The 15,142-nt window shown below is 42.8% G+C and overlaps 1 protein-coding gene across 1 annotated transcript; it reads right to left on the reverse strand.

Moving 5' to 3' along the window:
* Positions 1-209: 209 nt before the first annotated feature.
* Positions 210-3,837, reverse strand: ddrgk1 (DDRGK domain containing 1). Its single transcript, XM_030409682.1, has 8 exons — positions 3,625-3,837; positions 2,582-2,731; positions 2,041-2,180; positions 1,777-1,878; positions 1,562-1,684; positions 1,428-1,466; positions 1,236-1,341; positions 210-732 (listed from the first exon to the last, which is right to left on the reverse strand). Exons 1-8 carry the CDS (start codon positions 3,710-3,712, stop codon positions 572-574), a joined length of 909 nt encoding a protein of 302 aa, XP_030265542.1. The 5' UTR covers positions 3,713-3,837; the 3' UTR covers positions 210-571.
* Positions 3,838-15,142: the final 11,305 nt, after the last annotated feature.

Raw genomic sequence — 15,142 nt, forward strand, 5'->3', positions numbered from 1 at the left:
TATTGGACTGTCGCAGGAAATTCGACCATCTTTCACAAAGAACCATGCCGCAGTCCAGCAGCTTTAAACTTTAAAAAATTGTCCACAGCCTCGTAGGCAACTGAGAGATGTGGAAGGTCGTATTTTTCCTGTGACATTATAATCCACTCACATATTCATACATGTAAATTGATACAAATGTAACATACAGCCCCTTTTAAATATGCAAATGACGTCTAAATGTTTATTTTGGATGTTTTCTATCCACAATGTTATGGGGGCAAAATTGCATAATGATCTGGGCATCAAACAATTGTGTTCTCACCTGACTTAATTACTACACTCTATCCTCTTGCAGCTCCTGTGTGACATAATCTCAATAATAATCTCAAGTCACAGGAAACAAGACCAAAAAATATGAATCTCAAACTTGAATTTTCTCACATATTTACTTTTTTCTTCACAACAATGCAAAGTCACTGTTGCCATGTTGAAGGGCTTGATAATTTAATGTCATACACAGTCCAGTATGTGCTTATCACCAGCAGCTGAGTGAAATGGTCACACAGCTTGGAGTCATGAAACGTGTCTGTCAGGCGGTGCTGCGGCTCTCAGGCATCAGGTTGATCAGGGAGTTGCTGGCCTGAGCCAGTTCTGTGATGGACACTCTCCCTCTCTGTCTGATGAACCGAGCCACTGAGTCCAGCTCCTCTGGAGTGATGGAGATGAACTTCCCTCTGTCATCAATCACTCCTGCAAGTAACATACAGCATGTTATATCATACAGGATACAGTAGTAATATATGAAGATTCCTGATGTCACAATGATAGATATACTATTCAATCACTTTATTACAAAAATTATCTATACACACATATTTGTATTTCTGAGTCTACTGCTCCAAACTCTAAGTGTTTATCACTTCTGTCACTTTCTGCTTTTCCACTTGCTTAAATGTTGTTGCTTATGCTTAGGCCCCCAAATAATACTTGTTTCCATCTGTCAACAATCTGTAAATTTGGACTTCTTAAGCGGCTTATTTGTGTCCTTCGCCATTTCTCCTCAAAACTAAACTGGCCTTTTATACGCCAACTCAGACTAGTCAGACAGCTCGTGCACGTGCATACAATTTCAGGATGACTGACATGTATGAGGAAAAGACAGATGGATGCATGTTTCCTGTTTCTCTTGTGTACACAAATTTCTACAACTACATATACAGAGTTTAATACACTTGGCCCCTGGTCACACTCACCTGTGAGGGAGCCTTCAGCCAACAGGTCCTGCAGTCTGTTAATAGCATCCTGTGTCCTCATTCCAAAATGAGAAGCCAAGTCCTCCAAGAGGACCACCTTAGAGCTCTGCAAGGCAGACGAGGGATTGTTTAATACACTGTGTTAAGATGCTTCAGCACAGTTTGGAGTTTGTAGCGTGTGTCTGCTCTCACCTCGATGTGCTGGATGAATTCTTGCAGCAGGTTGCGTGACTAAGAGTAGAGAAGACATACACCGTGAATATTTAAAATGCATGTGACAGAGAAACTGGAATGTTATAATGATGGGAGCTCATCAGAAATCGGACCTGGTCTTCAGTGAGCTGCTCCTCCTCTCCCTGGTCTTCTACGACAAAGGACGCTTTGAGTTTTAAGTACTCCTCCTCCTCCCGCCTGTCCTGCTCCTCTTTGGCTCGGCGCTCGTCCTCCTCCTGAATAAACACCAGCACATAGTCTCAGCATCTACTCGTATGAACACACAGGGAGGAGCCAGCTGCCAAGAGGTGTGAGTGGAGTGTGTGACCTGTCGCTGTTCCAGGAGTCGCTCTCTCTCATCCTCCTGACGTCTCTCCTGCTCTCTGAGCTCCTGCATCTTCTTCCTCTCCTCTCTCTCCTCCAACTCCGCCTGTTTTAGGGGTTTTAAAACATCAATAAGAATCAGTAGGATGTTGATAACCACTGCTTACTGATACACTGCTGAAAATAAACTACTTCATTTTGTTACTTTTCCAATGTGACTACATACTCGAAGCCAGCTCACAATCAGTGAGCAGTGTGGACCTCTCACCTCTCTCTGGGCTTTCTTGGCCTGTTTCTCCTCCAGCTTCTTCTGCTTCTTGGCTCCAACTTTGGCTGCTGGGAGGGAATTCTGCTGCTGCTGCTGCTGCTGCTGCTCGACCTCTTCTTCCTCCTCCTCAGGCTCGTCCTCTGAAATCAACAGCACACTTGTTACACGTTTAACGTCACACATTATATTATACAAACAACAAGACCTTTACTATTGACATATGAAAGTTGACTCTTAAGAGTAATAAGACCTTTTTTTCTTCAATGATTGGAAAACTGTACAAAGGAACCCCATAGCCATCAGTTGTTTTGGTTCCATTTATTCTAAATTTTCCCTCAATTCACTCATTTCATACATTTTTGAATAAGGAGTGGCTCCTGTCAGCAGTCAAACACAGGCTAGGCAGAGGCTTATTATGAAATATGAAACAGGGTTTATGCAAGAATGTTCCACATTTTAAAGCTCATGTGATGACATTATCTCAATTACATAAATTAACAGCTTACTAAAATCAAGTAAAGTTAGTAGCAAATGTGTTTACCAGGTTCGACAGCTTCTCTCTGTGGTCGTCGGTTGGCCATCAAATTACCAAGGTTCCTCCTCCTGCGGGGCATACCGGCTCCTCGCTCCTCTGCTGCTGGCTGAGGGGGCCTGGCCGCCCGGACAACATCCCTCTGCTGCTCCTCATCAGCTGAACATAAAGAAGGCATAAAAACATATCACACTATGTCTGTGCAACCTCCATCTTCCTTTATCCCTTTGTAGAATTAGAAGTGAGAAGTTATTCAACCACTCAGTGAAGTTTACTGTTTCAGTGTACTGATATCAAGTTAATTTAAAATATACTGACTTCATTACGTACACGTCTTTGTCACAGGTGTTTGTTAACCACGTTTGAGGGATATTTCCACAAATGTGTATTTACATATACACTACTCAATATTACTTATGGATGTTGGGATATTTTAGTGTTTTCACTTGATTGTTTATTGTGTGACATGTCTGAATTTATGTTTTGTAAATATGTTCGACACATTTTATTTGACTTTCATTTCATTGCATAGATATCCCAATATCCCTAACTACTTTTGAGAAGTGTATATCCTGTGTATTGGTCCCACAAATCCAATATCGATCAGGTTCTGCTTTATGCTACTTTTTCACATAATGCTCCAGAACTCCCCAAGACCTGTAAGCACACTTTAATGTGTTCAATTGCTGGAGTTACCCTTTAATTTAGGACTTAACCAGCAACATAGGAAATAACACCAGTTGACATGGTCCAGTGGAGCCTCCGTAGTTATTGATGGACTGACAGCTGCTAACATTTCTAGAAGTTGTGCCATAAAAAAAACTGAAGCTGAACCTTGCCTCACCGCTGTCCTCTTTATACTCATACAGAACATATTATATTATATATAATTTTATAACATATTATTTTATAATATAAAATACACAATAATGTCATTATATGTGCAACCTTACATAGCTCATGTTAAAGAAACACCTGGATAAACACTGCTAACAGTTAAGTTAACATTAGCTAGCCAACAAACGTCTGACGTTAGCTCCCAGGCTCCTTACCTTCCTGTGTTTTCCTTCGCACCTTCAACGCAAACAAAATCAGGACAATGAGGATAGCAGCAGCTATCAGATACAGCGCTATATCCATAGCTGTTCTGAAATTCTACCTTTTACTAAACAGAGTTATTGTACACGTCTCCCTTAATATCAAAGTCCTGTTGTGGACCGGGGAGGCCGTGTTGTTGTTCTTCCTCTTATGATTTTCCGGCAGGCTGTTCACTGTATAGCGTAGTGCTGCCCTCCACAGGCTGGGGTGTGTTACTGCTGCAGTATTTGAGACGGGCTAGTTGAATGAAGAGACTTGAATGCTCTGCCATAGAGTTAGAAATACACGATTTTTCCTTGCAATGACAAAAGTATTCACATTTTCCCAACTAAACCCTCAGTTCACCAGTTTCCCCTTACAGAGATTCTTGAGCCAATGTGTCAGAAATGCAATTTCCTTAAATCCCTGAGTGCCTGGTATCCTCATTTTAGATGTGGTAGTTGCAAAAAGCATAGCCTATACTGTTCACAAAAGCTTCTGAAGTTTGTATTAATCTTAATAAAGAGCAAAAATAATAAATAAAAAGTGCATTAAAGGTTAACAACAGCATAATAGATGTGTTTGTAATACTGTTATGAACAATTACGCTACAAAAAACAAAATAAGACTTTTTTTAACATTCTATAGCAGTCTTTAAACTGTAAACAAGTGACTGTATTTGCCTCTAAATGTCTCATGATATAACAATAAACATGTTTAACACATAATGTTGTTAAGCATCTGTTTCCTATCAAATAACATTTAGTACAAAGACCTTAATATAAGGCATTCCCCTATTTTATCTATAAGAGTTTTCCACATTAACATTTCATCCATTCACACACCTAGACATTTTAAGACCTTCAACACTTTCTAAGGGACACTCAGATTCAAAACAGGAGGATGTTTCATTGAACAAGCTTTCCCTCTTCCTGCAGATGGCGTCATTATCCACAAATAAAGACTTCCCAAAACCTTGCTGAGCATTTTTGGAAAGATGTGATTTATCATTACACTAAAAAGGTCTGGACTAATGATGGAAGCCTTGGGGTGTACTATATTCAATGTCAACTGTTTCAGAACAGAGCTCCTCCAGCTGTCATTAGAACAGACCTGTGAGTGACGAAATCCCTCTTTCACTGAAACATTCTGCCTCCATCATGGTGTTTAATAAGCCCTCCTCTTCTAGTGACTTTGAATAATGACCATCCTGGAGTCCTAACACACGTATCTGCCTTTTCCTTATAATGTTACAGCCTCAGCACATCCACCGTCAGAACTGCTTGGATGTCCTTACAACTTTTCTAGACATTATCAATTCCAGGCCACATCTGTCTTACTGGTGTTTTCTGGACCTTGTGTCCTCCAAATGTCCTCCAACATTTCCTTTGTGCGTTCTTAGCAGTGTTTCTCGCACACGTTCTGCATTTGTGTTGTATCTGTATTCAACAGCTTTGGCCCGAGGAGGGTTTTTTCACAAAATTCCCAAAGTTTCTCTTTCCCTCCCTCGCTGCCTTATCACAGTCCTTCCTCCTGCATGGAACAATAACAAGATCTTCGGGGGCCTCTCTGTAAAGCATAGACTCTGAAGCCACCTTTAAAATCGTTGCGATTAAAGAATCATTGTGCTCGTCAATTGAGCCAGTGCAATAGAAAACGTGTCATTCAGCTTTGGCAAAATCAAATGTCTGAGGCAGACATCTTCAAAATTCTGTGTGTTTTAGAGCAAACAGAGAAACTGTGAAACTTCAAAATATACAGTACCTTGAAGACATGCTATTTTCAGCAGCATTTTGGTTCTTCATCAGCATTTTTATGGTTATAACATGTTTTTGGGTATGGCATTTTTGCTGATTCATGATCTCATTCAGCAAGCCAAGCAGTTTGTCCTGTTTCCAGGTAACATGCAGTGCAGTTTGGCACTCGCTAGGTGGCAGACACGCCGCCTCTGCGGGCAGCACGTCGGCTGCCGTCACACTAATACTGTAAGTCTATGTATGTGTGAAAGGCCTGCAAGAAACATCCTCTCTCTTCCCCTCTCTCTCTCTCTCACACACACACACACACACACACACACACACACACACACACAAACAGACTTCATCCATCAAGCCAGAAGGAAGGTCACATTCACAGCACTGTGCTCCTCATAATAAATCACAAACTGAAGGCATCATCCACTTCTCCATAGTGGTAGTACTAAATCTAAATGCTGAAACTACTGTACTGTACTAATGCAAATAATACAAATGATATACTTATATATATATATTTATATATTGAGGCTGAGGAGTCCTGGGTGAGGTCGTCGCTACACACCATGTGGCTGTTAAATAATGGAATAGAAGGAAGTCTATTTTTAGTGGGAGTTGTTCCACTATTGTTGCAGATTCTGTTTGTGATCTTCGCTGAAATGATCCAATACTCTTCGGAAAAATTCACTTATGGCTCTTCATCTTGTGTTTTTCCCTCCTGCAGCTGTGGTACAAGAGGTACACAGAAAGAAAATCTATGATTGGTATAAAACTATGTAAACATTAATCATATGTATTTTTGATACATATACAGTTAAACTTCACTCAAGGTCAGCTTACTTGCCACTTACTTCAAGAGCTGGCACCAACACATTCTGATAGTGTAGAGTCACCTGTGTTTGGTAAGAGATGTGTGTACAAATGTAAAGTTCGACTGAGAGGAGGCAAGCAGCGCTGATGTGTTTGATAAGAGCACATCCTTTGGGTTTCAGGTGCAAACTGGCGAACACGCTGTAAGAGTGTAATGAGTTCATCACGACACATGATGTCTCCATGCGGGACAGTGAAGTGCAGTGAACTCATTCTGTTCTCGTGCAGCAGGAGCTGAAAGAATGTCCCAGTCAGCAGTTTTAGTTTTTTTTTTTCCTCAGTCGGAGAACAGCCGTAAGAACGGGAGAGAAGAGCGCAAAGGAAAAGTGAGGACGAGCTAATCGTTTAATCCCCTCTCCCACTGAAGGATGTGAGGCTCTGCTGGGTGTGACGGTACTTTTCCGTCACCGGTGACATCTGGAGGACGCAGCCTCCTTCTGGAGCACCCACTGCAATCTGACACCCTCTCGCCCTGTCTTTTTTTTTTTTCTTCTGTGTACACGTGTGTGTTCTGTCCTGTACATGGAAATGTTTTGTTGCTACTCATAACACATTGCATGTGGGTAAAAAGTCTGTGTGTGTGTGTGTGTGTGCATGTGTGTGTGTGTGTGTGGCTGCAGGAGCTCTACTCCAGTGATGGCAATGACAGTGCAGTACGTCCTCAGACTCCTGCTTGAGCAGACACGAGACGAGAAGCTGTGGGGTGAAAGTGATGACTTTAACTCATCGCACCCCTGCTCTGCGTTGTGTTTTGCTGTATATATATCACTGCCTGCAGATAAGCATGAATGTTTCCGGCCAGTGCCCTGATTCTCATTACTATCTACCTGGCTGATGCTTTCTTACGGTATGAAAAGAACGCGCGCACGGCAAAGACAGTCTAAAGTTGAAGGTGAGCATTCGAAGGGCACCACAACTGCGGCAGTCCTCATTTCCTGGTTTGCTGCTCAGGTGATCTACAGGGGGGAGGAGACTGCTGAATCTCTTCTCGTGGGATGCCCTTGCAGAGGAAGACTGCAATATACAGAGAAGTAGTTACGGGAACACGACTGATGTCTCTTGTTTCTACGTCAAACCTCCAGAGGTCAGTGTGGCCCTCGGTCTCATGTGAAGGGAGCAGAGCCAGTTCAGCAGACGGTGCAGGTGTAGTACTATGGATGTAGTCATGCAGACATAAAGAGGAAGTAGTAGTAAGGAGGGGGCTGGACAGGGAGGCAGGAAAGAGGAAGACAGGAAGAGCTGCAATGTTCTGGCGGGGACAAGGTGACTCCTCTGCAGGACAGATCGGTTCACGAGCGCGCAAAGTCCACGCACCTGCAGAGTCAGAGGGGATGTTTATGTCACGGCTGACACACAGGTTCGAGGATGAAGCGCTCATGAACTTATTCAGACATTTCCTGGCAACACGAAATGGTCAGACAATTCACAAAGTCAGTACATTTAGTGCTCTGTTCTATATTTCGAATTGATTGGCAGCGGGTGACAGAATCTCGATATGATCCTGCTATACACTGCAGCTCGGTGTGTTCCAGTCTGTCTGAATTAAACTACACAGCAATGCATGTCAAGACTCAAACATAACAGTGAGTTATATGAGATTGTTGGGCCTTAAAGGGAATGATCCCACTGGCAAGTATTGTGTGTATCCAGAGTATGTCATATACTCTTCCTCTGGGACACAGAGCTCCATTGTTTCCCAACATCTATTAAAAACACAATAAGCCTCACTGTTGTACTGAGTGACATGTCTTTTCGCTACTACTGCTTTGTACTTACCAGAACACCAAATGTGGACTAATCTTCGGCTGAAAATAGTCCCTAACAAAGTAGTCCTCCTGTTTGATTAGCATTTGATTAAAAGCTGAAGCGGACAGTTATATTAGGAAATGAATAAGCCGTTTTCAAAAAATGACAAAAATAGACATTTGTGAGCTTTTAAAGACATCTTCAGTAGGAGCCGGTTGGTTTGGAAGTGATGTCATGTTCGCTCGGATCTGCTAAACGTGGCTGAGCTGAGCCCAACTGCCTCCCATCACCTCAGTTCCCATTCCAGGCAAACTGTAGTACTCACAGCTAACTGTGCCGACAGACATGTACCCGTGGCTAACAGAGCCATGAGCTAATAAGCTAACAAACTATTCTAACTCTGACTTTACAACTTGTCTATTGCTTAATTTGCAGAAAACGTGTGCAGGAATTGTGTTATAAGACGCTTAGCGGGGGTGACGTTTAAATCATGCTTCGAAAGTGGTGTTCATCTGAGAGGATTGTCTTGCTGAACATAACGTATAAGTATCATGAACTTGTGTTTGTCACAGAGATTATTTTCTGCAGCAATTCAGGTTCCAATTCAAATGTCTCGTAGGCTTTTTTGTCAAAGGGAACCACTGCGACGCTAACTTCAGGACCAGCCTTCAAAAATGCACCATTGCTTTTTAAATAGTATGGAGTTTAGGACATGATAAGCCTAGCTTAGCATATAGACTCAATGCAGGGTGGAACAGCTAGCCCAACTGTCCAAAGTTGGAAAAATGAATCTACCACAAGACGGCTGAGGCTGCAAGTGACGATTCTCTCCGACCAACCAGTAATCTACTGTGTAGCTGTAATAACAGGACATTATTGGTTGGTTTTATTTGTTCGAAACCTTTGAAATAATCATTCTTGTGTGTCAGGAACTGAGCTGAACCCAAACGGAGTGCAGCTTTGTAGCACACTGCCACCACCACTGTCTGTAAGAGATACAAATATAGGAAAAATGGATAGGAAGGGATGGATCGTGTTGAATGTCTCAAGTTCAGACGCTTAGCGGGGGCTGAACCCTCTGTTTCACACCATTCTAACTACTTTCTTTGGACTCTCACCATGACTGAGAGAAAAACTGCAACACCCTCAAAATGATATGCACGGTCCCTGACTCAGTACTGCTTCTCAAGGTAAACCTCTGATCCAAATACTCTACATGCTACAGGCAATACACTCTGTATTTGCTTTGGGCATTTTTGTTTCTGCCCGTATTCATTTCCTGCAATATTGAACAAAAATAACTAACGCTTCCTCCACCCCTTCTTGGACGTGTCTTTGCTGTATCGTTTCATGTCACACAGGAACCTTTCAGCGCTGTGGCTCCCTGTTTTTAGAAGATTACATTATGAGATGCTTAGGAAACACTCCTATTGTCTGCCTGTCTGTGGTCTCCAGATAAATGACGTCGAAGGACCACATGGCCTCGCCGGAGATAAAAGCCGAAGGTTTACTGCAGCGCGATGGAGAAACATTATGAGCTTGGTTTCAAAAGCCTCACCACAAACATTCAGTCACAGCAGATTAGTCAGAGCGCGCTGGGAACTTTCCTCTTCCCTCATGCACACATGAAACATGGACAGACCGTAGCATGCTTGATGCGAGCTTAGCCCTGAAGACACACATTGGCTGTACATGCAGTGGTGTGAAAGGTTTTCTGATCCTTTACTTAAGCAAGAGTATTAATACCCCCTGAGAAAATGACCCACTACAAGTCAAAAACGTATTCAAGTAATATGATTCAAATGTACTTCAAGTGTTAAAGGTAAAAATACTCACAGTTCAGTAAAATGTGTTTTCCTGCTGTAGATGTTTAAGGTTGAGCTCAGTTAAACTACTATATGTACTGTTGGGTAGTCTCATCTAAGGCAATGCATCATATTCCATAAAGTCAGCTAAGCTCAGTAAGCTCGTGCAAGAGGGTTTTAAAGAGTTCAGCTAGTTTAAAATGTATTGATCTTAAGTTGCAGGAGAATTTTCCCAACCCATAAAAAAATTCAGTTTATCAAAATAAACTGGACTGAACTGGACTTTGAGTCTGAGGAGTAACTCATAACTAAAGCTGCCAGGCTTCAAAGGTAGTGAAATGAATATCATTTAGTAAAGTAGCGGTACCTTGAAGTTGTGCGGTGAATACATGTACTCACTTACTTTCCTTCATTGAGTATAATTGCTGTGTATGTAAACATGCTGCGTGGTCACCTCTCTATTATTCATGAAGTATTCCAACTTTTTCTCTATGATACAGATTTGGATACGTCTGTATACATTGAGTATGGATTGAATACCAGAGCTTCTTTCCTCCCCAAATTAAAAATCTGCACACCTGACTGCGTTGAGGTCAGTGGGGTCAGTTCTCTACTATCTATAATCTACTCCCCCCACACTGATGTGGTTTTGTAGTCCACATAACATCTCTGGAGCATCACAGCTAATCAGCGTTGCAGCAGAGAAAAACATAAAATGGTTCCATACAACTTGTACGGTGTAATCCACAGCAAGGTCCGTGCTAACACTCGTCTCTCAGCAGCTGCAGTGAAGATTTCAGCTTAAAGAGGGTGTAAATAAAAGCATCTCAAAAATAATGTGGCTTCCAGGGACTTGGATCACGTCTGACAAACTGTAATTACAAGCTATAATTTATGTTGTTGGGGGGATGTTTTGTTTTTTTTAATGTCCTGGTCTAAAGTAAACAGTGTGTAAAGTGAGCTCATGTGTTATCACAAGCCCGAAGTTTGTTGTCATGACCCAACTGGCATAATGACACCAGAGCCTCGCTCATTCAGACTCTGTTTAACCCGTACCGGGCACCAAAAGAGAAAATCACAGCCTCTGCTGCTTCAATTGACCATTATTTTATAATAGTCTGTCTCCTGTGAGTCACCATAAGGTTTAGGAGTAGAGAATACTAAATCATTGTATTGCACGTCCGATGACTGATCCAACTACGGGCGGACATTTTCTCCAGGAGGCGGGTGGGAGGAGACAGGTGAAGGGCAGGCAGGAGGGAGACTGCTTTCCTCTAAAAACAGACTTTGTTGACGTTGTGTGCAACTGACTGGTGATCCGTAACAATCAGCCTGTTGTCGTCACAGGAGCCGACGACGCCTACTACTACTCCGATTCATCTACAACTCCTCTGTTGGGTAAACACGGAGCTAGATATAGCGCGAGTACCAAGTCCAGTTAGAACCTCGCTGATGGTTCAGCATGTCCAACCTGGCGCCCTCTTCCCTGTGACTGCCTGCAGAGAGTCCAGCTCAAGTGCTCCTTTAATCATTGATCAGCCTTTCTGACTTTCTTTCAGAGCTTGTTAGCAATGGCTCGTTCTTCAGCTCCAACCACGACAATATAAAAGATGGCACTCGATGCCACCTCAGACTGGTTGCAGACATTACGCCTGAGCCTCCGCAGGTAGTAAAGCCTATAGTTACAGTCATAGCATTGCATTCCCTCCCGATTAGAGATATATGGTCATGAAAGCAGAGGAGAAATTCAAGGTATATGGTAAAAAAAAAAAGTATTTGAGGTGTATGATCTGCTGCCTTCCACTTCTCCCTTTTCATTTTCATTTTTCCGGCTGTGGAGGTGATGGGCTGGGCTTGGAGCGGAGGATGGTTTGCAGGGTCAGTTCAGCAGTGTGGGGGTTGAGGAGCCGGGGGGAGGAGGCACAGCCGTCGGATCGATCAAAACACAGGTTCAGCCCATCATAAAGCCCTCATGCACTTCATATCACTGTCGGATTCCATTAAGTGGCATTTGATGCAGGTTATTTCAGATGGATGCCACGAAAACTTAGGTTGTGCTTGCCTCACTGTAAAACATTTCACCATGTTTGTCATAGTAAGAAACTATATTGCGCTCAGGATTGTATGTAAATGAGTGCTGGAGGACTCTCTGATTTACAGCTTAATATCCCCTTATCATCCCTGCAGTTAGTCTGTTAATGGTTGTGTGTTTTATATGACTGCGGATCAGGTCAGCTGTGAGAGGGTGTGTTGTGCTACACTCACCTTGTGCTTGAAGGACATCATGGCTGCACTTGGACACACAGTGTTTCCTTTGTCTCTCATGTTCAGTCAGTTGTTCTGGTCTACCTTTCAGCAGGTGTTAATATGCGGTCCCACAGCACTGTAGGCCTCCTGCAGACAGACTGAGGACTGGGATTACTCTTTATTACCTGTGTGAGGCAGAGAGGAAACACCCCCAATCAATGTTGTGAAGTCAAGGTTAGGGCTCCATAACCCACCCACGGTCCCCAGTCAATGAAATGGGGATTTTTTTATTTTTTATTTTTTTTTCTTTTTCACAAATTTCCTTCAGGCTTTAACATGGAACAAAAAAATCATAAACAGGAAACTTAATTAAAACCAAAAACCAAAATAGAACAAAAAATGATCTGTGAATAGCAGTATAACTGTCCCGAACACGTTTTTTAAACATATAGCATTACCTTTACCTCTCAGTTTGCATACACCGCCTGTATAGATGTGTCACCGCTCCCCCAGTCACTGGAGAGGTTAATGTCCCACACTGTTGCATAAACTAGTGCTTGAAAATAGTCTTTGTTTTATCATTGTTAGCATATTTGCAGTATCACTGTGCATTTACTATTCAAAAACAAGGCCGCTGACCAAGCTGCCTTATGTGACGAGCTGGGAGTGAGAACGTGTTGTCCTCACCCCATTTACCATTAATGGACATTTCTACTGATTGGGTAACACGCTTTTAAAAAGAGTCATCGGACTTATTTGGGGTAGCCTATTTATTTACAGTAATCTCCCTGGAACTAGGCTAAATAACACAAAAAAAAAATATGATAGCCATTGAAAACATGCCAAATTCCCAGAGAGAGTTTTTTTTGTGGAAGAAAAGAGGTCTGGACTTTGCCACTGCAGTCTTCCTGCGGAATCTTGATATAATTAAAATAACTGAAAACCTAGCTCAAACTGTGCACAGGCAGAAAGCATTCAAAGGTTAAGGTTCAGGAAGAGCTTTAAAGTTGCAGACAGAGCTCAAAACCTGGCAACAACAGAAAGAGAACAACATTGTTGAGACGCTGTCGTTGGTCAACAGACAGCTCCGACACTAAGTGCTGCTGAAACCACAGTCATCTGACTTTGGGTGAAAACTGCAAACAAGCACGTTTTCAAAAAAAAGCAGAACCTTTCTCTTTGAAACAAGTCCGAACTGAGACCGAGCACTGGGCCTTTACCTTAAATAGACGGGTTTCATAACCTCTATAGCGTGAAGCTAAATTGCTCCTAGTTCAAAGAGACGTAGTCTGATTCCGTAGATCAGGTTATCTTCCTGGCTCAAATATTAACCATCACATGAATTATTGGAAGGAATGAGTGGTAAACTTTGTACTGGGGTAAGCGGCAGCTAAATATGAGTGAGATGTGGATTAATTTGTAACTAGCGCAAAGTTTCGCAAGAGCGTATGTTTCACCACAGCATCAGGAGTGGCCCGGTCAGGATGTGTGATCTGCATGGAACAGGTTTGGAGCTCGGTGACAGCTCCAAACAAGAGGGAAAAACAATGAAAGTTTAATAGGGAGGGTGTTCGTTACACGGCGGACACCAGCAGCTGGCCGTATTCTATTCTGCTGTGGGCCGTATGGAAGACGCAGACGCTGTGGGCGGATTACCAGCCTACTGTGTGTACTGTATAGAACACAAATCCTGGCTTCATTTAGTTTGGTTTGCCCTTTTATTTGAATGTTTATCACGCGGGAAAACACACCTCCACATTCCACCCTGCACACACTCTGCCTCTCACTGTAACGTTCTCTCTTCAGGGCGATTACTACTTTACGTCCAATTTATTCTCAAGAACGCATATTGATGACAGTGAAGGATCTGATGAAATGTAAGCAGCCCTATCTAGTTCCCACCTTCACTCCTGTCGTGACATCATATCCTGCCTTCAGGGTGGGGTAGGGTGACAAAGTCCTGCAAAGAAAAAAAAAAAAAACATTCACCTGCGTGTCGGCAACAGAGCGACACAAACGCAGGCAAATCAGTAACACAGAGAGAAACGTGCTCACACCGTCTGTGCTTTTGGGGCTACAGTGTTTTCTCTGATCATCTCCAAGAGTCTAAAATGTGTTCATGTATCTATTCAGTGCGCTCGTGTTTAGTGTGCAGGCTGGATTACAGCTGTGCCACTGGATAGCGAAACCCGTGTTTGATTCCAAAACTGTTCGGACAGTGTGTGCTCATAAACCCTGCCGATCCTCACTGCGTCTGCAGCAAAGTGAACCTCATCGTGGCTGAGTAGATGGTTGCACAATCCTCTTCAGATGCTTTTTCGCCTTTTGTTCAGAGACATCAGTCTGACCGCTGGCTTGGTACAGAAACTTTTTCCTCCTTGAATTTTCATTCGCTTAGGCTTTTCTCAGCGCGCTCGTCCAGGTTGGGTATGCCGCTTGTGCTCAACACTCAGATTTACTTCTTAAGAAAGCTATAGCTCCCTACAGTTCAGAGGACGGTGCAACAATATGGTCGGTCTTTTAATGACAGATACTGGGATGCTTCATGTAGGTGTATGAGTGGCAGGCCCCTGGGATTGTGCGCTAGAACGAAGAGGAACAGAGGATGCGTTTCTTTATGCTGATGAAGAAGAAGTCTTACTGAATTTCAGGCACACAATGAACATTTGGACACTGTTGACTCGAGCTTCAATGGAGTGTAAAAATCAATGAAGCACGGTGATTTTTTTACACTAACCACCAAGATCAGGGTTGGATTTTAACCTCCGTTATGACTAGTTTAACTTGAAACGATCCTGTCTCGTATTTCATTGTTTGCAAAAGTAGAACTGCTCGTCTTCTCTCCGTTCGCTTCTCTTGTGAAAGTGTGAGGTTCCGGACGTTAGGCTTCAGGTTGAACAGGTTAAATGTGACCACGGATTATTTTCACAACTCTTACACATTAACCAGCGCCTTTGAGAGAGGACATTTAAACTTTCCATAATGATCCCTTGTCAATTATTGACCTCTGGGGCATTATGGTGTGGCCTTGGATTGCGACTGACAAAAGGACTTCAAACACCACGTCTGGC

The sequence above is a fragment of the Sparus aurata genome, chromosome 24 (genome assembly GCF_900880675.1).
Source record: "Sparus aurata chromosome 24, fSpaAur1.1, whole genome shotgun sequence".
NCBI classification, from domain to species: Eukaryota; Metazoa; Chordata; class Actinopteri; order Spariformes; family Sparidae; genus Sparus; species Sparus aurata.